General features: G+C 39.9%; 1 protein-coding gene and 1 pseudogene across 3 annotated transcripts in view; one reads left to right on the top strand and one right to left on the bottom strand.

The window, feature by feature from the left end:
• The window catches only part of LOC112656795 (elongation factor 1-alpha 1-like), a 72,384-nt pseudogene extending 68,762 nt beyond the window's left edge, over positions 1–3,622 (top strand).
• The window catches only part of PTH2R (parathyroid hormone 2 receptor), a 143,999-nt gene that overhangs the window by 60,829 nt on the left and 60,715 nt on the right, over positions 1–22,455 (bottom strand). For 2 of the 3 annotated variants that reach the window (XM_049106577.1, XM_049106579.1), the window contains exons 10-13: positions 17,751–17,845; positions 9,960–10,098; positions 8,223–8,264; positions 5,339–6,768 (exon numbers count right to left, since the gene is read on the bottom strand). In XM_049106577.1, coding sequence (XP_048962534.1) covers positions 6,373–6,768; positions 8,223–8,264; positions 9,960–10,098; positions 17,751–17,845 — 672 coding nt within the window. In that variant the 3' untranslated portion in view covers positions 5,339–6,372. The remainder of the gene's footprint in view (positions 1–5,338; positions 6,769–8,222; positions 8,265–9,959; positions 10,099–17,750; positions 17,846–22,455) is intronic. The other variant, XM_049106578.1, reaches the window with a different exon arrangement.

The following is a 22,455-nucleotide window of genomic DNA, read 5'->3' as shown; positions in this document are numbered from 1 at the left end:
TTGCCTAACAGGTTATAGCCCCTTCTTCCATCTTCATAACCAGGAATAAGAGGCATTCCTTCTCACATTACACCACTCTGACTTCCTCTTCTGCCTCTCTCTTCCACTTTTATAGACCTTTGTGACTACACAGGGCCTACCTGGATAATCCATTGATTTTAAAGTCAACTGATTAGGACACCTGGGTGGCTCAGTGGTTGAATGTCTGCCTTTGGCTCATGGTATGATCCCAGTTTGGGAATCGAGTCCCACAGGTTCCCTGTGGGGAGCTTGCTCCTCCCTCTCCCTATGTCTGCCTCTGTGTGTGTGTGTGTGTGTGTGTGTGTGTGTGTCTAATAAATAAAAAAATAAAATCTTAAAGTCAACTGATTAGCAATACTTAATTCCAGGTACAATGTAATTCATCTTTGCCAAGTAACCCCACATAGTCACAGGTTCTGGGAATTAGTGGGAAATATCTTTGAGAAGAGAAAAGTGGGCATTATTCTGTCTACCATAATCTCCAAGGAAGATCACCTCTGAATTATATACCATTAATCTCTCGCTGTAAATAATACACTGCAGCTCACGCATACCTTATTCATTTTCTTGCAATGATTCAAAAACAGTGGAGTTCTCTCAGCAACTTTGGCAAAGGTGTTTCATTTGACTTCATTTGACTCAAGAGCAGCAAGAGACAATGCTCTGACAGTAAGAGTTACATGACCAAAATCATTCCTGTTTACACAAGGCAGTGGAATTTTATTTTCTCTGATGTCAGGTTCCTTTGGCTACAGGAAAAATAGGGTATCCAAATTTAATTCCATGTCAACAAGTCATATATGGCTGTCTTCATACACCCTTGTAACCCATCATATTATTTACTCCTTTTTGCATCTAGAACTTGCTGTATTTCCAAAGAGAAAAATATCTGTTCTGTTTTCAGTAAGTCAGAGTAATGACTTAGAAAGTCATTACTAAGTATAGTGTGGTTGGGATCTGAAAGCACAGAAACTATGGGATAAATTTTTCTCTTAATAGGCTCATCCAAAGAATAATTGTGATTTCAAGCCTAAATAACACCACACATAAAAAGACTTGGTTGCAAAAAAAAAATTTTTTTTTAAATATTTGGTTGCTTAACAACATTAGAAACATTAAAGCTATATAGAATGTCACTCCCTGAGAACAGTTTAGAAAACTGTTCTCAAAGTTTTATGTAAGTACATTGTCTGGGTCAAGAGATGTAGGTTAAAGGGGTCTGGAGCACAGGCAGGTAACAGAAATAAGTGGATGAGGCCAGGTGGGCACTGAGTGTACTACTGTCTTTGTTATTCCATCTGAAGAGGTCAGCCACCTCAGCTCTAACAGCTGATTGTTGGTTCATAAAATTGTCTGACATTTTTATAATTCAGAAAATATAATTTTTATGTGGAAGCATTCATGTTTTCAAGGCTGACAACTTAACAATATATCCCAATCCCTTGACAGAAATAAAACGCAGCCATGGACCAAATTTAGCTAATCAGCCAGTAGTTTGCACCTCTGAATCGAGATCAGCCAATCCTTAACAACTACCTGTATTTTACTTGATAAAATCAAGAGCGGTGCTTCTTTTTTTGCAACAGCTTTACCATCAGAACACAAGTGTGAAAACCACTGCTAAACCTAAATCAAAATAGGAAAGGAAAAGACTCACATCAACATCATTGCCATTGGACACATAGATTTGGGCAAGTCTACCACTACTAGTCATATGATCTACAAATACGGTGAGACCAACAAAAGAACTATCGAAAAATTTGAGAAGGAGGTTCTGAGATGGGAGAGGGCTCCTTCAAGTATGCCTGGGTATTGGGTAAACTGAAAGCTGAATGTGAACTTGGTACCACCATTGATATCTCCCTGCGGAAATTCAAGACCAGCAAGTATTATGTGACCATTGTTGATGCCTCAGGACACAGAGACTTCATCAAAAACATGGTTCCAGGCACATCTGAGGCTGACTGTGTGGTCCTGATTGTTGCTGCTGGTGTTGGTGAATTTGAAGCAGGTATCTCCAAGAATGGGCAGACCCATGAGCATGCTCTTCTGGCTTACACACTGGGTGTAAAACAACTAATTGTTGGTGTTAACAAAATGGATTCCACTGAGCCACTGTATAGCCAGAAGATATACAGGGAAATCGTTAAAGAAGTCAGCACCTACAATAAGAAAATTGGCTACAACTCTGACACAGTAGATTTGTGCCAATTTCTGGTTGGAATGGTGACAACATGCTAAAGCCAAGGGCTAACATGCCTTGATTCAAGGAATGGAAAGTCACTCATGAAGATGGGAATGCCAGTGGAACCACACTGCTTGAAGCTCTGGATTGTATTCTGCCACCAACTCGTCCAACTGATAAGCCCTTGTGTCTGCCTCCCCAGGATGTCTACAAAAATGATGGCATTGATATTGTCCCTGTGGGCCAAGTGGAGATTGGTGTTCTTAAGCCTAGCATGGTGGTCACCTTTGCTCCGGTCAATGTTACAACTGGAGTAAAGTCTATTGAAATGCACCATGAAGCTTTGAGTGAGGGTCTTCCTAGGGACAATGTGGGCTTTCATGTCAAAAATGTAGCTGTCAAAGATGTTTGTCATGACAATGTGGTTGGTGACAGCGAAAATGACCCACTGATGGAAGCAGCTGGCTGCATGGCTCAGATGATTATCCTGAACCATCCAGGCTAAATCAGTGCTGGATATACACTTGTGCTGGATTATCACACAGCTCACATTGCTTGAAAGTTTGGTGAGCTGAAGGAGAAGATCATCATTCTGGAAAAAAGCTGGAAGATGGACCCAAGTTCTTGAAATCTGGTGATGCTGCCAGTCTTGATATGGTTCCTGGCAAGCCTATGTGTGTTGAGAGCCTCTCTGACTATCCTCCTCTAGGACGTTTTGCTGTTCATGACATGAGACAGATGGTTGCTGTGAGCATCATCACAGCAGTGGACAAGAAAGCAGCTAGAGCTGGCAAGGTCACCAAGGCTGCCCAGAAAGCTCAGAAAGCTAAATGAATATTATCCCCAATACCTGCCACCCCAGTCTTTATCAGTGATGAAGGAATTGTCTCAGAACTGTTTGTGTCAATTGGCCATTTAAGTTTAATAGTAAAAGACTGGTTAATGATAACAATGAATCGTAAAACCTTCAGAAGGAAAGAATGTTTTGTGGACCATTTGTTTTGCGTGTGTGTGTGTGTGTGTGTGGCAGTTTTAAGTTACTAGTTTTTAAAATCAGTGCTTTTTTAATGGAAACAACTTGACCAAAAGCTGTCGCAGAATTTTGAGACCCATTAAAACAAAAGTTTAATGATAAAAAAAATCAACAGTGGTATAACTTGTCTAATTGAATGCAAACATCAAAACCTAGAAGAAAAATGTGTGTACACAGATGAGGTAAAGAACCTTAGCATGCGCCTAAGGGGTTCTTTGTTCCTTACAGGGAATCAATTATGCCTCATGTTTTGTTATGACACACATAGCATAGTATCTGTCACATAATAGGCTTTAAGTAAATGTTTAATGAATAACTTAACTTTAAAGAAAATTTTGGTTACTCTGAGGATTATACTCATACTTGTTAGCATAAAGAAGTAGCGACCTATAAAATGTAGGGTTAGCATAGAAAGTAAGAACCCTTAGGGCGTGTGGGTGGCTCAGTCAGTTGGGCATCTGACTCTTGATTTCGATTCAGGTCATGATGTTGGGGTCATGAGATTGAGCCCACATTGGGCTCTACGCTGAGTGTGGAGCTTGCTTCTCTCTCTATGTCTCTGCCTCTCTCTGTGTGTCTCTCATGAATAAATAAATAAAATCTTTTTAAAAAAATTTTAAAGTAAGAAACCTTAATATTTTCCGTATTATCAAGATATATAGATAGATATTCTAACAATCATTATGTTGCACTGACCAATAAGATCTTTTATAATGTAAGGGGCAAAGCCAGATCTTAACTTGAAACTGTAATATAACAACCTAAACCAAGTATTTGTAAATTTTTATGTTACAAAGTGCTTTCAGTAGGGATCCCTGGGTGGCGCAGCGGTTTAGCGCCTGCCTTTGGCCCAGGGCGCGATCCTGGAGACCCGGGATCGAATCCCACGTCGGGCTCCCGGTGCATGGAGCCTGCTTCTCCCTCTGCCTGTGTCTCTGCCTCTCTCTCTCTCTCTGTGTGTGTGACTATCATAAATAAATAAATAAAATTTTTTTTTTAAAAAAGTGCTTTCAGTATGTGATTTCTCTTATTATCAGAACATTTCTCTAAGGTAGATAATATCTTCATCTTAGAGATGGAAAACTTGAACTACGAAGGAAGCTAAGCAATTTTATAAAGACTTTAGAAAAGTCTTTAGCAGAAAATTAGCTATCGAACTAAACTTAATCTTTCAGCCCATGATGGCTCTCCCCTGAAAAGGAGACAGTGTGAAGTGTGACAATAAGGCATAGAATCAGATGAATTAAATATTCACAATGGATCTTCATAAACAGGATGCGGAGGAAATTACCTCTGTGTAGTACAGAAGAGGGTGGTAAAAATGAGTATAGAAGGAAAGTATAGTATTTTTCAAGAAGGTGTGTAGACATCAGGGCACCTTATTCATCATGACTCCAATTGCATGTTGGGGAAGTCATTCAGCAAAATGAGACAGATTAGTTTGACGTGTTGTTTCACTTAGAAACACATTGCTCTGTAATATTTTCCTTTCCTACATATATTTGTCTACCTCACTACAGTGGAAATTTCATGAAGGTCAGAAGCTAAAACATAAGAGTTCTTAAAGCACTCTCAACCGAGGAGAAATTGAATGCTTTGATTGGTTAATGGGCAACATATATATTGCAGACACTGGAGCACAATGGTTAAGAACACAGGACTTGAAGTCAGTAGATCTGTGTCTGAAACCACCTTCTGTCAATGTGTAGCTGTGTCTATGGGCAAGTTACTCCACCTCTATGAGACACGAGAGTTTTACAGAGCCCTCTGTAAAAACAAATGGGGTGACAGTGATAAAACTGAACCATAAGTTTGTAGTGAGAATTAAATAAGTTAATGCTTATATATCTAAAAAAAAAACAGCAGGGGGATCCCTGGGTGGCGCAGCGGTTTGGCGCCTGCCTTTGGCCCAGGGCGCGATCCTGGAGACCCGGGATCGAATCCCACATCGGGCTCCCGGTGCATGGAGCCTGCTTCTCCCTCTGCCTGTGTCTCTGCCTCTCTCTCTCTCTCTTCTGTGTGACTATCATAAATAAATAAAAAATTTTTTTAAAAATGTAGTCTATTAAAAAAAAAAAAAACAGCAGGATGGTGGGTACCTGACATACACTCAATAAATGCTTCGTTACTGCAACATACTGAAGTTTCAAGTTCGGGAAAGTGCTGGAGCTACATGCTGATCTCTGCAAGTTTGAAGAAGAAACATTTGGTTGGTTCTCAAAAACAAAGTTATTAGATGCTGAGAGAAAATCTTTAAAAGTGACCCAAAAGGTATTTTTAAAACAAACTTTTAATTTTTTCCACATGCCGTCTGGAATACAGTAATAGAACAAAGAAGAAAAAGGCACAAATGCAGCGTGCCTTGCTATCCACGCAGAGGATCACAAACAGAAGCAGTTTGCACACACAAGCTCGGGGACTGAGAAAACCGGGTGGCATGCCAAGGTTTGCACAGAAGTGAAGACCTGAGATTTGGCTGGTCACAGAGGAGACATTCAAAAGAAGGAACATGTGCAACATTCCTTTTGAGTAATTTTCCCTGTTCCTGGAAAGAAACAACTATTTCACAAATTAATTATCTTATCAAAGTCCAGCCACTTTTTTTCTAGCATGTTACTGGTGCTTAGCTCTTTCATCGTCCAAGGTATGTTTTCAGACCCGAATTGCTCCTACGCACAGGCAAAAGGAACGCAATGGTCAAAGTACATTAAAATGAGAGAAAAAGAGAATGCTAATTTCTTCAAAGGGAAATAACACACAGGGAGTGCCCGCCATCATACTTAGAGTGGTATCTCGGACAGAAAGCTAGAGCCAAGCCATTGAAACATCTTCTACTCAAAAGAAGCAGAAAAAAAAAAAAAAAAAAAAAAAAGAATCACCACAGAGCAAGTACCACACAACCATTTAGAAGAGAAGCCGATGCCAGAGTAAGGTAACTGACTACTCCCCTGACACGTCTCCTTTTGGGTCTTGAGTATCTACAGGATCCAGTCGTCGCCTCCTGAAAACTTCGGTGAAGGAACGTGTTGAACACTGCATTTTCAGTTCTGGCTCAAGCAGAGAAACGCCAGGGAAACTCCGCAGACCCAACCGGAAGGACCCGCCCTCGGAAGCGGAAGTCCCCGATGTCGCCTCAGAGGACGTCCTCCATCTCTCCGCGGCTTCCTTCCGGTTCCGGGTTCAAGGCCACCGGCCCGGGAGACTCGGCGGCGGGCATCTCGTCACCCAGCCTGGCGTTCCCTGCCGTGGGCTCCTCGTGGATCGAGTGTGGCGGGCCGTCGTGCTCCGAGTGACTCCACACGTAGCCGGGTAGAGTCACGTGGGTGTCGGGCTGGCGGCCGGCGGGCCTGGGCGTCTTGCCCGACAGGAGCACCATACGGGTGCTGGCGGCGGCCTGCGACTGGCTGCTGGTGCTGTGGGTCAGCGTGGTGAGCACGGAGCCGTACCTGTGGCCGCCGCACGGGGGCGTCCTCTTCCAGTCGATGGAGAGATGCCACCGACTCCACAACTTCTTCACCTCAGACTGAACCTAGGTGGCGGGAAACACGGAGCGTCAGGCGCCGTGGGCGAGACCCCGCAGCCTTGTTACACCGACGTTGGCCCTTCCGTGACCTTGATCCCTGAGTGTCCGCCGCGCCAGGGACTCGATGTACATAGTCTCTCCCAGCCTCAAGACACCTTGGAGCTAGGTGGGCTAGCGGAGACGAATAACGGGAGGCGGCGAGAGGTGAAGGGACCTAAGCCAAGACTAGTGTTTGCACAGAAGTTGAAGTGCTGCCCGTGGAAACAGCTGGCTTGCGGCGCCTGGGTGGCTCAGGCGGTTAAGGGGCGGACTCTTGGCATCAGCTCAGGTCACTATCCCAGGACCAGGATGGAGCCCCAGGTAGGCTCCCCTCTCATAGGGAGTCGGTTTGGGAATTTTTCTCCCTCTCCTCCCACCTCCCCCCACCCCTGCTTGCAATCTCTCTCTCTCAAATAAACCAAGGAAGGAGAGGAAGGAAGGGAGGGAGGGAGGGAGGGAGGGGAAAGAAGAAGGAAAGAAAGGAAAGAAAGGAAAGGAAAGGAAAGGGAAGGAAGGAAGGAAGGAAGGAAGGAAGGAAGGAAGGAAGGAAGGAAGGAAGGGAAAGAAAGAAAGAAAAAGAAAAAGAAAAAGGAAAAGAAAGAAAGAAAGAAAGAAAGAAAGAAAGAAAGAAAGAAAGAAAAGAAAAGAAAGAAGGAAAAGAAAGAAAGAGAAAGAAATTGATCCAACTTATGGGAGAAGGAAGATTCTGGATTGGAAAGAAGGAGAGATAAATAGTGCCAGGGATGGCATGGAAGGTACTCAACCTAAAATGTAACACTAGCACTTTGCATGGGCATCCCGAAGGAGGAAAAAATGGGAAAAGCCATCCCTGCAAATGCATTCTTAATGGAGAGAGGCTCCTGCTTCCAACCTGTGGTTGAAGATTCAATTCTACTGCTATTGCCATTTACCAAAAGGGAGCTTATTTGGAAGTTCCGTGGGAAACGGTGGCACTTGGTAAGTTGATGTCGCCTAAAAGAACAGTAGGGCTGCTTGTCTCCAGCTAACCCCTACATGAACGGAAAGCATCACCATGAAGTAATTCTAAAAATATCGAAATATTCTCATGGACTTGTCCCAAGAACACTTATTTTTTAGTTTCTTATAGAACATGACATTGAGTATAAGTATTAACTGGAATCTGAAATGCACTGTCCTTCCAAGTATCGATTTACATTCCAACAAGGTGGCTCTTTGCTATCAGAGTTTCCAACTGAATTAACATTGAAAAGTGCCAGAAGAGAAAGACTCTAGCTTATTTACATTAATTCTTGCTTTCTCGAAATATCTCCTTTCTCCCTGCTCACTGTTTCCTGTAACTCCGGGGGATCCTAAAGAGATTCCGGTCACACTGTAATGGCCATTTACCAAGCTTACTTGGAGCTGGCCCTGTGGGATGTTCAGGGGTTCTTCAAACCTACCTCCCCATTGCAGTAGCAGTAGATGATAGACACGAAAAAGCCCTGGAGAATAAGAAAGAAGGTTAGCATGTGGACAACTCATGAAGATCACAGCAACCGAGATGTCTTGTGTCTCGATAAGTACATTGAAAAACTGGATTGTGTTATGATTCCTTCAGAAAAATATATGAACTATTCTCTTCTGGTGTCTCCAGATCTTTAAGTTTATATTACATTTGTCTGAGATCCTTCCTTGGTGTCAGCGTAACCAAACAAGTAACTGAATAAAACACTCCAAGACACACAGAAATAACTGATTTCTATTATATTAGCTTCATTCATGTTGTCACTCAAGGATCACAGAATATCCCCTGGTTGGTAAAAGATACTTATATACTGTGAGTGCTGGAAACTATAGACAGATGCTAATATATGGTAAAAGGACAAAGAAACTTTTTGTCTCACTCATTCAAAAATATTTATTGGGCTTATACAGGGCAAACTGCTCAGCATGCCAGGGATAAACAATTCAATCAAGACAGACTAGGTCCCTGTTCCCTTAGAGCTACATTCTAGAAGGAAATACAGATAATGGGTAAAATATAAAACTAGCCACACTAGAAAAATGTGAGATAATAAGGGCTCTCCAGGCAAAACAAGTGGTGTGAAAGAGAAGAATGGAGTAGATTGAATGGGAAGCCCAATGAAGACTGCTTTGAAGAGACGGCGTTTAAGCTGGTTTGAGTGACAAGAAGCCAGGCCTTGTGAATATTAGCGGGGAGAGCTTTCCACACAAAGGGAGCAAGGCCCTGAGACAGGAATGAGCTCGAGGAACAAAGTGTGGAAGCACTAGTGTGACTCAAACTTAGTGGGTGACCAGAAGCGTGATGTAACACCAGGATCCCTGCCATGCAGGGCTGTGCACACCAGCAAATCGTGTTTGGGCTTTATTCTGAGTGCAATGGGAAACCTCTGGGTACTTCTGGTAGATAAATGAGGTGATCAGATTTATTTTTAAGACCTTTCAGAGGAAAGAAAAATAATAAAAAAAAAAAAAAAAAAAAAAAAGACCTTTCAGAGGGATGCCTGGGTGGTTCAGCAGTTAAGCATCTGCCTTCAGCCCAAGATGTGATCCTCGAGTCCTGGGATCGAGTCCCACATCAGGCTCCCTACATGGGGCCTGCTTCTCCCTCTGCTTATGTCTGCCTCTCTCTCTCTCTCTCTCTCTCATAAATGGATGAGTAAAATGTTAAAAAAAAAAAAAAAGATCCTTCAGACTATTGCACAGAGACTAGATTTAAGGCGGCAGGGGGTGACAGCGAGTAAGTAGCCAGGAGGAGGAATTAGATGTTCTCAGAAAGCCATGTGAGGGATGATGGTGATCGTCTTTTCAAATGTGATGAAACGTGTAGAAGCTACTTCCTCTTTGTTGTCTCCCTTTCCCTTTTTCCCTTCCTTCCCTACCTTTTTTTATTCCTTTGGCTTCTGTCTGCTTTCCATACATTCATGCAGAGGCCCCTGCTCTGCATGCAGCACACGTTCTACAACGTGCTTGCCTGTCTCGCTGCCCAGGCCTGTTTGTGAGAAGCAGCTCCTCCTCTGGTCAGAAGTGAAAAGCATGGGCTCCAGGGAATGATGCCCTCCCGTGGCCCTCTGGGGACAGGTACATGAAAGCCAGAGACAGGGGCAGAGGGCAAAGTTGCAAGGGGAGAAGAGAAGCAAAATGGAAGAACCACATAACGAACTGGCTCTCTCTACCTGGAAGGAGTTGAAGAAGAGTTCACAGTGCATCCGGATCTCCCAGCCCAGCCCCACGAAGGTGTGGGGCAGGCACAGGAACACGATGTAGTGCACTCCGAAGACCAGCACCAAGACCAGGGTTGATTTGGCCAGTTTCCTGAAAGAGAATGCCAAGCCTTTTTATTCATCCATTGAGAGTGCCCATCAGGAGGGACAACTTGCTGGGGGAAAAAAATGAAGCTGAGGAGAGCTAACAGGGGCTAACTTCTCCCCATCTCTTGGGATCCCAACTTCTGCTAGTTTTTTTTCCCCTCCCTCCTCTCCCTGTCACTTTTATACTAAATCAAATCATTTATCCTCATTTCCCATGATTACTATCCCTTACATCTCTCTAATCTCATTCCCATTCTCCTGACATAGGATACTATCATCATGAAGCCATGAAATGTCCTTTTTTTCTGTCCTAAATTTATTTTAACATCTATGCTTGAGATTTCAACTCTTAGCGTCTAGATTTGAGACTTCAACAAGTATTACTCCCATCCATGTTAACTGTCTACTTTCACAGACCACATTTTGGCTTGTTTTGTTCATTTTAAAATTAACTACTCCCTAGTTTCTTCTTACAGTTGAATCTGCATTAATCACTTCATATTTTCTTATGAGCTGCAAGTGGTAAATACTTTCTTTCTCTAAATATCCTCTGTCAAATATTCTACAAAAATCTACAGTTCTAGATTTTGTGCTCTTTTCTTTTTGCAAGCTAAGCAATTTTACTTTATTTTTCTGTAACTACCTCTTCGTATACATTTTCTTGTGTATCTGGAGGAATGCCATATTTCCAAGGTGTTGGTTGATCCTAAAATGGCCCCCAATGATCCCCACCTCGTATTTACATTTTTGTTAATCCTCTCTCCCCTTGAGTGTGAACAAAGACCTGGAACTTGCTTCAAACGATTACAGCCAAAAGGATGGGATGTCACTTCTGTGATTATGTTTCATAAGACTGTAGCTTTTATTTTACTCTAAGAGAGAAAACTCTCTCCTTTGTTTGGTTCAATGAAGCAACTAACCATGTTGTGAGCTACTCTACTGAGCAGCCCATTTGGCAAGGAGAGGTGGCATCGGCCAACAGCTAGCAAGAAACTGAATCCTGTCAACAATTTCATAAGCTTGAAAGTGGATTCTTCCCCAGTCTTAGGATAAAACTGCAGTCCTGACTGCCATCTCAGTTGAGCCTTATAAGAGATCCTGAAGCAGGAGATCCAGCTAAACCATGCCCAGATTCCTGACTACAGAAACTGAAATAGCAAGAGTGTTGTTTTAAGCCACAGATGTTTGTGGTCATTTGCACAATAGACAGCTGGTAGACCCAAGCACATCATTGGTTTCTTTTGTACTTTTTATCCAAGAAATTGCCAAATCTGGCTTCCTCTTTCATATTTCTCAAATACTCCCTTCTTTACACATCATTTGTACTTCAGTAATCTCAAACAATTACAACCCTCTCCCTTTCTTACTGATCTTTCCTGCAGCTACTTTTCTTCTCTCCTTCCTTATTTATGTACTTACTTATATACTTATTTAGTTTTCTTCTTAGAAATAAGCTGTGTGGGTGAGTAGAGATCACACTGAACTGAAACCAAACGGAACTGGATTCATGTTCCAGATTTTCCATTACTTTCTAAGTGATTATAATTCAGTTTTCTTTTCTCTAAAATGAGGGAACAGGGCCCAGACATTTATAAGAACTCTCATAGTCTAAGACTTTCCTAGGGCACATCTTCCAAACACATCCACTTTCCTATCATAACCATCTTTCTGGCTCCTGCAGGAGCTGAGTGTCCCATAAAATCATATTGAAATGTCTAATCTAGGCATTTGGAGTTGTACATCTACCCCATCTCATTCTCCTCTTCCTCTCGTATCTGTCACTAGTGCCCAAACCATCTGCTCCTCTTTGGCTCTGAGCCATCTACTCTGCCTCACACCCATAGTTTTCCTGGTGCTGGCCTATAGGCTTTCTCTATGCTGCTCTAATCTCACACCTCCTACATGAACTAACCTATAGTCTACTTAATTTGAAAATTCTACCTTAAGTCTGTTTCATTCAAGGCAGCATCTCTGAAAAGGTAATGGATTTCTCTGACCTAACTCATCCTTTCATTTCCAGAGGCTCCTTGGGATATGCTGTCCTCCTGAATCCTGACTAGTGACTACCCTCTTACCATCACTACATATATGAGCAAGACACTGTGAGTGTCATGTAATCGTAATTCAGTCTAATTAGGTAAGGGGGGACAGCATTAACTACACATACAGAACTTTAGAAGTCTTGTTTAACATGACTCTGAAAAGAAAGTTGAATTTCCTCCTTTAAGATGAATGGATGAATCCCCACCCCCACCGAGACAATTCTCAAAATCAAGCTAACTTTTATTGGTCCTATTGTGTGCGACTAGGAGCCAAAAACTAGAGTAAAACAGGAAAGGAAGGAAGGAAGGAAGGAAGGAAGGAAGGAAGGAAGGAAGGAAGGAAGGAAGGAAGGAAAGAAAGAAGGAAAGAAAGAAAGAAGGAAAGAAAGAAGGAAAGAAGGAAGGAAAGAAGGAAGGAAAGAAGGAAAGATGGGAGGGGAGGGAAAGACAAATAAGTGCAACACAATGTGAAATGATAAACATAAAAGTTTAGGGACGGTTTGGTTCAATAAAGAGTAAAAAAAGTTATCCAAGACTAAAATGTAGTGGGAATCCTGCTAGCTCAGCCATCTGGGTTTTCTATCTATGACTAGGCTCTTTTACAATTCTGCAGAGATAAAAGTTAATTTGTAGAAAACAGATAATAATTGAGTTCATTTTCTATTGCTACGAAACAGATTATCACAAATTTAGTGACTTAAACCAGAATCCATTTATTCTCTCAGTTGCTGAGAGGTCCTAGCCAGAGTCCCTCAGGTCTTAACCACAGACATTCCCAACATATCAGATTACTTCTTCAAAGCCAGCAGAAGATCTCTCTCCATGTAGCCAGTCACAGGAGTGATTACCCCATCACCTTTCCAATATAATGTAACCTAATCGAGGGAGAAACTATTCCTTCATAGGTCTTGCTCAAGAAGGGGTGCGGAGGATGAGGATTATATAAGGCATGCACACCAGGGAGGTGGTAATCTTGCGGGGGTGGGGGGTGGCATGCATCTTAGAAATATGCCTACACAGCAGTGCAAATAATTCCTGCCCATAGAAATGTAAGTTGTGTCCAATGGAATGCCACTAATTATAGCCCTGTAGATATTAACAATTTGCATCCATTTGTAAATTCATTTTAGCATTCATAATTCTTTTAAGTGTGTGTAATGCCTTACCATTTCCTTCATTAATGAGTGAAATAAAATCTTTTAAGTGTGTTCATTTATATTTGTATACGAGCTATTGTTACATGTTCTTTTAAAATTTATCCTTCAATGACAGTGAACAAGTTGAAGTAGTGGTATGTGCCAGGCCAATGCATACATGGGTCATCTGTCTGTTCACTTATAAAGAAGGATTTTTCCACTCATATCAAATCATTCAGCTATCCTGGGCACTGATTTGTTCAGCATCCATCTGGTCACTCATGCACACTATACATCCTTGCAGCCCGGCTCTCTGGAAAGGCACAGCTGTCTAATGAAATGATCAGGGGTGCACCAGTTGAAAGTAGCCTTCTGGCTTGTTGGAGACATGATGGTGGCTCTGCGTCCAAGGGCAAAGCCATGGGAGGAATATAAAGGAATCAAATGGTTTGTTGGACTCAGTGTCCTCTTTAGAAAATAGATACCCAATTCTTGCAATATCTCTCTCCCTAGGTGAAAAGGGCTGGAAAATTGCTACTTTTCTTTTAAGAGTCAACTTAGCTTTTTAAAAAAGTATTATTTCCCTTAAGTCTTTTTCAATCCCTCTTGAGCCTGAATTAATCTTTCCTTTTTTCTATACAAATAACACTTTGTAAGTGCCTCTACTAGTACTCTCCTCACTTTAATCTAACTCTCTCTCTCTCTCTCTCTCCCCCTCCCTCCCTCTCTCAAATTTGTTTTTCAAGTAGAAACCATATGTTCTTAATTTTGAATCTCTTGTGTGGCACAAGAAGGGCACCCAGTCAATGAAGCTGTTGGCTATCATGCCCTTGTCAGATCCTGTACTGGTTGCCTTCTTTTACTCTGTCAACCATGTGGGAGAGCCATTATTTTCCCATGTCCAAATGAGGACAGAGGCTCAGAAAAGGAAAGTGTTCACCCAAAGTTAGACAATGAGTAGAGGATTCAACCTAAAAATCTGTCCTCCTTACTATCATATTGCATAATAGATACTGGTTTAATTCATTCCAAAAATAATAAATAATAAATAATGATTTTTGGCTAGTACTGAATGAAAAGTCAAGTTAGCCAAAACATTCAAGTATTCTTTTCCATTGAATCTTGCATTTTTCCTGTCTCATGTTCTTCCATCCTGGCAATCTTCTCTTACTTTGCAAGGGGACTGAGTTGTCATTTAAAAGAGAAAAAAAAATGCATTAGTCCTGTTGTTGAATCTGATAAATTATTTAATTTTTTACACACCAATCTTTTTTTTTAAGATTTTATTTATTTGACGGGGGGCGGGAGGGCACAGGAGCAGGGAAAGTGGCAGGCAGAGGGAGAGGGAGAAGCAGGCTCCGCATGGAGCATGGAGCCTGATGCAGGACTTGACCCCAGGACCCTGGGATAATGACCTTAGCTGAAGGCAGATGCTTAACTGACTAAGCCACCCAGGCACCCCTAATACTTTTTTTTTAAGATTTTTTTAAAATTTTTATTTATTTATGATAGTCACAGAGAGAGAGAGAGAGAGAGAGGCAGAGACATAGGCAGAGGGAGAAGCAGGCTCCATGCACCAGGAGCCTGATGTGGGATTCGATCCCGGGTCTCCAGGATTGCGCCCTGGGCCAAAGGCACACGCTAAACTGCTGCGCCACCCAGGGATCCCCCCTAATACTTTTTTTAAATAACTGATGTGAACTACAGTTATGTAGAATATCACTTTCAAGGGAAACTGGGTAAATGGTATATATGTTATATATTACATATATGTGCATTATTTTTACAACTCTCTATTATGTGTATGTGTTATTTAATCTCTGTATTACTTTTATAACTGCATATAATTCTACAATTCTCTCAAAATAAAAAGTTTCTTAAAAGCTTTCGTATTAATTCACTTCAACTTTTTTTTTAAGATTTTATTTATTTATTCATGAGAGACACAGAGAGAGAGAGAGGCAGAGACAGACACAGGCAGAGGGAGTGCTTCTCCATGCAGGGAGCCGGATGTGGGACTCAATCCCTGTCTCCAGGATCACACCCTGGGCTGATGGTGGCGCTAAACCGCTATGCCACCAGGGCTGCCCAGTTTATTTCATTTTTAAACCATCATATCAACGCAGGGATACCATGTACTTATTCCAAGTCTTGTGTATGCGCATGCTTACTGGGAGAGACTCAACTTCGAAAGATGTTTTCAGTCTTTCAGGGAGTAATATGCAAAGGAATGTGTTTTAAAAATTGTTTTAGATGCTACCATTTGGAAATATAAATATAATATAAATAAATATATTTTTTCATTGCAAAGGAATGTGTTTTAAAAACTGTTTTAGATGCTACTACTTGGAAATATAAATATAATATAAATAAATATATTTTTTCATTGTTAGCAAGAATATTTGATATTTGAACATTTGTTTGACAAAGGTAATAACTAAATGAAATATAAGTTTAAAGGTACAAAAATGAGTGGGTATAAATTTAAATACTCAGCTAAACCTCATAGGTAGAATTTCACTGGGACAGAGACACAAATTACACTTTTCTAGGTTTCTTTATTTACAAAATGAGAAGCTATTTAAACTTGGTAATCTAAGGCCTCAGAAATTAAATACTAAATTGAACAATTCACTACCAAGTAAGTACTCACATTTTCCTATCCAAAAAGAGTCATTCCTCGCAATATTTTTATCTGTAACTTAACTTTAGATATTAGTAAGAATACTTAATGTGTTTTGGCTATTTTTTTTTTAATGTTTTTGGCTGGAAAATACTTTCCCTATTATTAGTCTAAACCCTGTTCAAATTAATCACTCCAAACTTAAAAAAATTCTGGGCCCCAGATTCCTTAAAATTTATTCTGAATTCTGAATACTAGACTATTTTAGTCCTTGATAAATTTTTCTCTTCCATTATTCTGAGAAATAATCCCGCATGAATGAATTCAAAATATTGTCTATACTATTTTTAAGATAATTCACCCTTTGTTCTCTCCAGAGTTTTTCAAATCTCTTGACTAACTTTCAACTGAAAGTACAAGTTCATATCATTCAGAACTAGAGAAATAAGGAGCTTTTTATTCAGAGCTAGAGAAATAAACAGCTTTCAAAAACCTTTGTACTGTTCCTCTTTACAGAGAAGACTGAAAACTATTTACATTTTCCATCGTTCTATCATCCTTTGGCCTTTGTCTTCATCAGTGGAATGTGACATGAGACATGCTATATGAATATAGCAAAGGCCATTCACAGTAAACTCTTAGGCGCAATTTACTTTATAACACTACTGCTTGTAGCACAATACAAATGACTGGAGCCTACTGCTGCTGGTTTGTCCATACTGTACATCCTATTCCAGACTTCAGTCCATACCCATCATCTTTTCTGCCTGACAGTGAATGTTGTCTAAACATAGAGGGAAATGACTCAACAAAGGGCTTCAAGAACATTTGTGACACAGGACCAAATGCCAACTATGGTTTCTTCCTTTCTGTGTCTCAGATAGCATTTCATAACAGTTCCAGACAGAAATAGTGATTGCTTTGGGGTTATACAGATCAATCCACATCCACCAGACTACTGGATATGTGTATTCAGTTGGATAGAGGCTGCTATTATTCAGAACTCCTAAACTGATCATTGGGAAAAAGGTGTATACCCTCAAGATAGTTTGATGATGATCATAAACACTCAATTTGCCCTTTCCTTCTTGAAAGACGGAATAATCTTAAAAATTTACATTTGGTACGGGCCAGTATGATGGACAGATTGGAAACAACACAGCAAATCTACTTTCTTGGTATTTTCAGTTTTGACATTATTTTAAGAACACAGGTAAAATTGTCTGCCAAGATCATCCACAAGAGACTTTCCGGGAAGTCACATAGTTTATGGGAAAATCCCAATCTGCTAAGAACAGATTTTTTTTTTTTTTTTTAAGAACAGATTAAAAAAAAAATATATATATATATATATATATATATATATATATATATATACTTGGGATCCCTGGGTGGCACGGCGGTTTAGTGCCTGCCTTTGGCCCAGGGCGCGATCCTGGAGACCCGGGATCGAATCCCACGTCGGGCTCCCGGTGCATGGAGCCTGCTTCTCCCTCTGCCTATGTCTCTGCCTCTCTTTATCTCTGTGTGTGACTATCATAAATAAATAAATAAATAATTTAAAAAAAATAAAATAAAATAAATATACTTAATACTTAAAATTTAAGCACATTAAGAAGGTTTTGGATTACTTAGATTTTCATAAAATACATACACTTTTCAGATAAATTGCACAATTAAACCAAATGAAAATTCATATTAATTTTTAAAATTCAATTAAATTCAATTAAACCAAACAAAAATTTCAGATCGATCAATATCTATTCTTTATTTTTTTTTATTTTTTTAATATCTATTCTTTAAATAGTAACCCAGATATTTCCTTTGGTGGGTGCCTGTCCTGCAGTTACATTACCTGTATTGCTTTCTTGTGTCATGCCCAACTGCATTGGTCTCCCAGATTTTGGTAGCCAGAACTCTAACCGTATTCAGAAACAGAATAAAATTGAGCTGAAAGAGAAGGTAATATTACAAAGAATTATTAAGTCAGCCTTCAAGATGTTTATAAAAATTTATACAAATTGAACTTCTTCGTATTCAAAAGCAGAAAGTTACCTATTCCATAAATGTGAATGAGGGACTCTGAGATAAGATATTGGACAATTAGTGATTCTTGAATTGCCCTCATGAAAACACAGAGATAAAAAGTATCAACAGCCCTGGAAACTAGAATACCAGAGGATGATCTGTAAGAATCCATGGGGAATTTCCAAACCAAAGTTTAGATAAAGTCCTGTGGCAGGCTAGCAGGAGAAAGGATAATAGTTATTATATAAATATAGCCAACTGCCCTTTTTGAAATGAATTTCCAGCTTCTGTATCTATTTTAGGGAGGGGAATAATAGAATTGTTTGGGGGATACTATCCCTCTTATGACATATGAAAAGTATTGAATGAAGTATAAGGTTTTTTTTTTTAAAAAAAATGGTGGGAAGATGGATGAAATAGATAAAGGGGATTAAGAACACATTTATCTTGATGAGAACTGAGTAATGTATAGAATTGTTAAGCCCTTATGCTGTACACCTGAAACTAATATAACACTATGTTAACTATACTTCAATTTTAAAAAAAAATTATTTAAACCCACTTCTCAGATACACACACAAACTAGATGCTAGATGAGAAAAGGCCCCCAGTGTAGGCAATTAGATTGAATTTGAAATATTACAGGTGTGAGCACCCCAGTGACAATCAAGTTCTGGTTTTAAAAATGGAGGGAAAGTTTGGGTAGGATAACTTGTGGAGGCTTGAAGGCTTCAAGGGGAGTGAAGAGTGAATAAAAAGAAAAGATCTCCAGATCTAGGGTCATAAGGAAGTGGAAGCCTGAACTCTTGGAGTCCCTATATTCAGGGAGATGTCTGCAGTCCAGAAAGTGCAGGAAGAGAGCAGGAAGAGAGGAATCATCAAGTTTTTCATTCTTGGAAATAAGATGTCTTGCAGAGTTTTCAACCATTTCTGGAATTTGGAGAATTTGAGTTGTTGGGTAATTCATGTGCCCCACTTGATACAGATGATCAACTGAATCAGCCCCTCCTTAACCCCCTGCCACCTTCTTTGCCATCCTACTACTGACTACACTATTGGAACCTCTCACCTCTCACTAATTTTGCAGCTTTCTATAATAACTAGGGGCAGAGTCTTGAGTCTCATACTCTGGAGGAAGGACAGAGGTGTGCTGTGAACTGATGGAAGGATTCTTCAGGCTAGTAAGAGTTGCCATTTATGGAGCCCTCGAGTTTAGCACACACGGTTATGGGACAAGCATTTTTTATGTCCCTTTATTATGGATAAAAAAAACACCAGCTCAAAGGTACCCAGCTATTGGAGGACTCTGAACCATGACTATGTGAGTCTGTAATGTGAATTCTTAACCACCATCTTATACCTTCTCTTCAGGATGATAAAAAGATGCAAAACATGAGAGCTGAGAATCTCCATTCATCCTCACCCATTCCAACATCTGGCTTAAGACGGAATATTTTTCAATAAGAGGATGAGAGCTGCTCACGGATATCACATCAATGCTTCCTTTTTGAATGGCCAATTATGTCATGCCCCATCTATTTCACTCCCTACAACCACAGCCCCTGGCAATATGATGCAGCTGGGCGTGAAAATGGTGGGAAGCAATGCTGTATAATTACTATGCAAAGGACAAAGGGGTAGGAGCTGAAGCTGACAGTGCTATGGAAGCAGTGCCAGCTGGAGAGTGTCACTGGTCAGTTCCTATCCCTGGAAAAGGAAGAATTATAGATGGCTTCAGATGGGCCAACCCTAAACACCATTCCTATTAAAAAAAAAAAAAAAGCCCATGACCAGGAACTCTGTTCTCAGGCCAGTAAACCACACTAAATAAATACTGAAAACTGGCAGAAATTTGACTAAAGAAGATACACACATCCAATACATAAGTTTAAATAGCTAAGAAGATGCATTTAAGGACAATGAAGTGGATTATGGAAAGAATTAAGAAAAATGTAAGATTCAGTAAACTATGATGCTTTAAAAGATCAGTCAACAAAATATACCATGCACACACATGCTCTTTTTTTAAGGTTTTATTTATTTGAGATAGCGAGAGAATGAGTGTATGAGCAGGGCAGGCGGGCGGGGCTGCAGAGGGAGAGGGAGAAACAGGCTCTCTGCTGAGCAGGAAGCCCAATTCAGGGCTTGATCCCAGGAACCTGGGATCACGATCTGAGCCAAAGGCAGGTGCTTAACCGAATGAGCCACCCAAGTGCCCCAGAAACAGAAATTTATTAAAGAACAGGATGGATTAAGAACAGATTGTAAAGAATCTAAAATATCATCAAGTTTTAAAATCAACATTAGAAACAGCAAACAATAGATTTAACAAAGCAAGAGAACACATTCAGCAATGTAGAAAACCACTGAAGACTCTCCCCAAATGGGAAGATAAAGAACAAAGACCCGTATGATGAAGAGAGACATGCCTTCATGGGTAACATGGAATTGAGAGTCATCGTGCAGATTTATTTCTCTCTCTGTAGAAAAGATTATGATAAATTGAACAGATCAATAAAAATGTTAAAGGAAAATCCCTGTACTAAAGGAAGATCTGAGCCTGTTAAATAATATTATACATTGGGCAAGTGGAACAAAAAAGAACAAAACCAGGTGGAAACTTCTGGTGAGATTTTAAATTTTGCTTTAAAAGATGTAGAAATAATTCTAAAAGAAAACTATTTAGAGAGTCATGGTATCTCTCCTGTGAACTCCTTGTAAAATTTTGCTTAACGTTAGTCTCTTTCAGGCAAAGTACAGATAAAACAAATAAAAAACCGAGAAGGTGAATAAAATGACCACTTCTCAAGCATTAAAACCAGTCACACAGAGAATAAATTTTATGCAAATATGGTTTTTAAATAATGCAAATATAAACATTAGATTCTTTCTCAATTAAAAATTTAAAGATGTATTCAAAATGAACCACAGATGAATTGAAACAACTCAAAATTTCAGACTTGAAACCTCTGGCCCCTTAGGCTAGCTCTGAGACTTTGTTCCTAGAGTCCTCTTTGCCTGGATCATTCTCCTACTCCCTTCCTTCTCAGGTTAGCGCATTCCCAGGTTTCATGCTGAATGTCAGCTTTTCTCAGAAGCTCTTCCAGCTCCACCCAGCACTTGTCATGTTTCAGTTTTTGCCTCACCCACTCTGCTTAAACTTCAGGGTTGGTGTCTGTCTCCAAACCGTATCCGGCCGTTACCTCACACAGCACCCACAATGTTCTTGGTGTTTAATCAAGATTTGTTAAATGAGTAAATGAATAATTGATTGAATGAGAGATGCCCTCTCTAAACCCTCTAGAAGAATTTTTAAAAATTATCCTCAAATCAACATTAAGTGTTGCAAGGTGAATAACAAATCGTTATATTTGCAGATACTTATTTTCAGAACAAAAATTAATGTTTTCTAATGACTCTATTCTCTTAAGCATAGTTTTAACACATAGGAACAAAACACAGACAACAACAGTGCGATAACTTTACATTTCATGATTTCAAAGTCAAGTGGTTCCTCTTAAGTTTATACTGAATTCTATGATTATATCTAAAATTCAATTTTCTTGATAGGACTTCTTCAAATTAGAACCTATAAATGCTTATCCTTTACAAACTCCTTCCTATATTGCTTAGAAATTCTATTCACATTTTATCAGATTTTACTCCCAGATACACAAAATTCCAATTAATAGGATTTCTGCTATTCTAATATCCAAAGCCAGAAATAAGTGAGGGATCTAAACTTATACTTAAAATTTTTGGTGAGGCGCCTGGGCAGCTCAGTTAGGTAAGCATCCAACTCCTGATTTCAGCTTGGATCATGATATTAGGATCAGGAGATGGAGCCCTGTATCGGGCTCCTTTCTCAGCAGGGCATCTGCTTGAGTTTCTCCCTCTGCCTCTCCCCTCCATCCTCTCACTCGCTCTTGCTCGCTCTCTCATACTTTCTCTTGCTGTCTCTCTATAGTATTTAAGATCTTTTTAAAAAAATTTAAATAAATAAAATTATTGATAAATAATTTTTGATAGCATATATGGAGCATATCTATTTATATAAACCATACTACATAAAAGTTTGAAAAACAAATATTTTATCCAGAGTTAATATATTAAAAAAAACTATAAATATTGCCTTAAAAATGGAAAGATCTTTTTTCCCATAAATTCAAACAATCTTGACATGTTTTGGAGTGCAAATGAAAAGAACATGGCCAAAAAAATGTGGTTGTAGTCTTATTTTGTCACACTAGCTGTGTGACCTTTATGTGTGGGCTTTAGCTTCTGTCTCTAGAAATGAAAAGGTTGCATGGAATGGACTCAGGGGTTCTGTAATCATACAGAACTTTGCTTTGTGCTCTAATTTCACCTCTTCCCTCTTACCAGTTCCCCAAGGCATTTACTTTGTATACTGGTTTTATTTTTTCAACAAGTATTTATGAGTGGCCACTATGTGCCAGAAAGCTTGCTAGGCACTAGAAATCTAGAAGGTTAGGGAAAATATGGCTGTAGTTCACATAAACCTTATAGCTTAG

This window comes from Canis lupus, chromosome 37 (genome assembly GCF_003254725.2).
Source record: "Canis lupus dingo isolate Sandy chromosome 37, ASM325472v2, whole genome shotgun sequence".
Taxonomy (NCBI): domain Eukaryota; kingdom Metazoa; phylum Chordata; class Mammalia; order Carnivora; family Canidae; genus Canis; species Canis lupus.
Note: the sequence above shows the minus strand (reverse complement) of the source record. Positions and strands in the feature narration are given on the sequence as shown.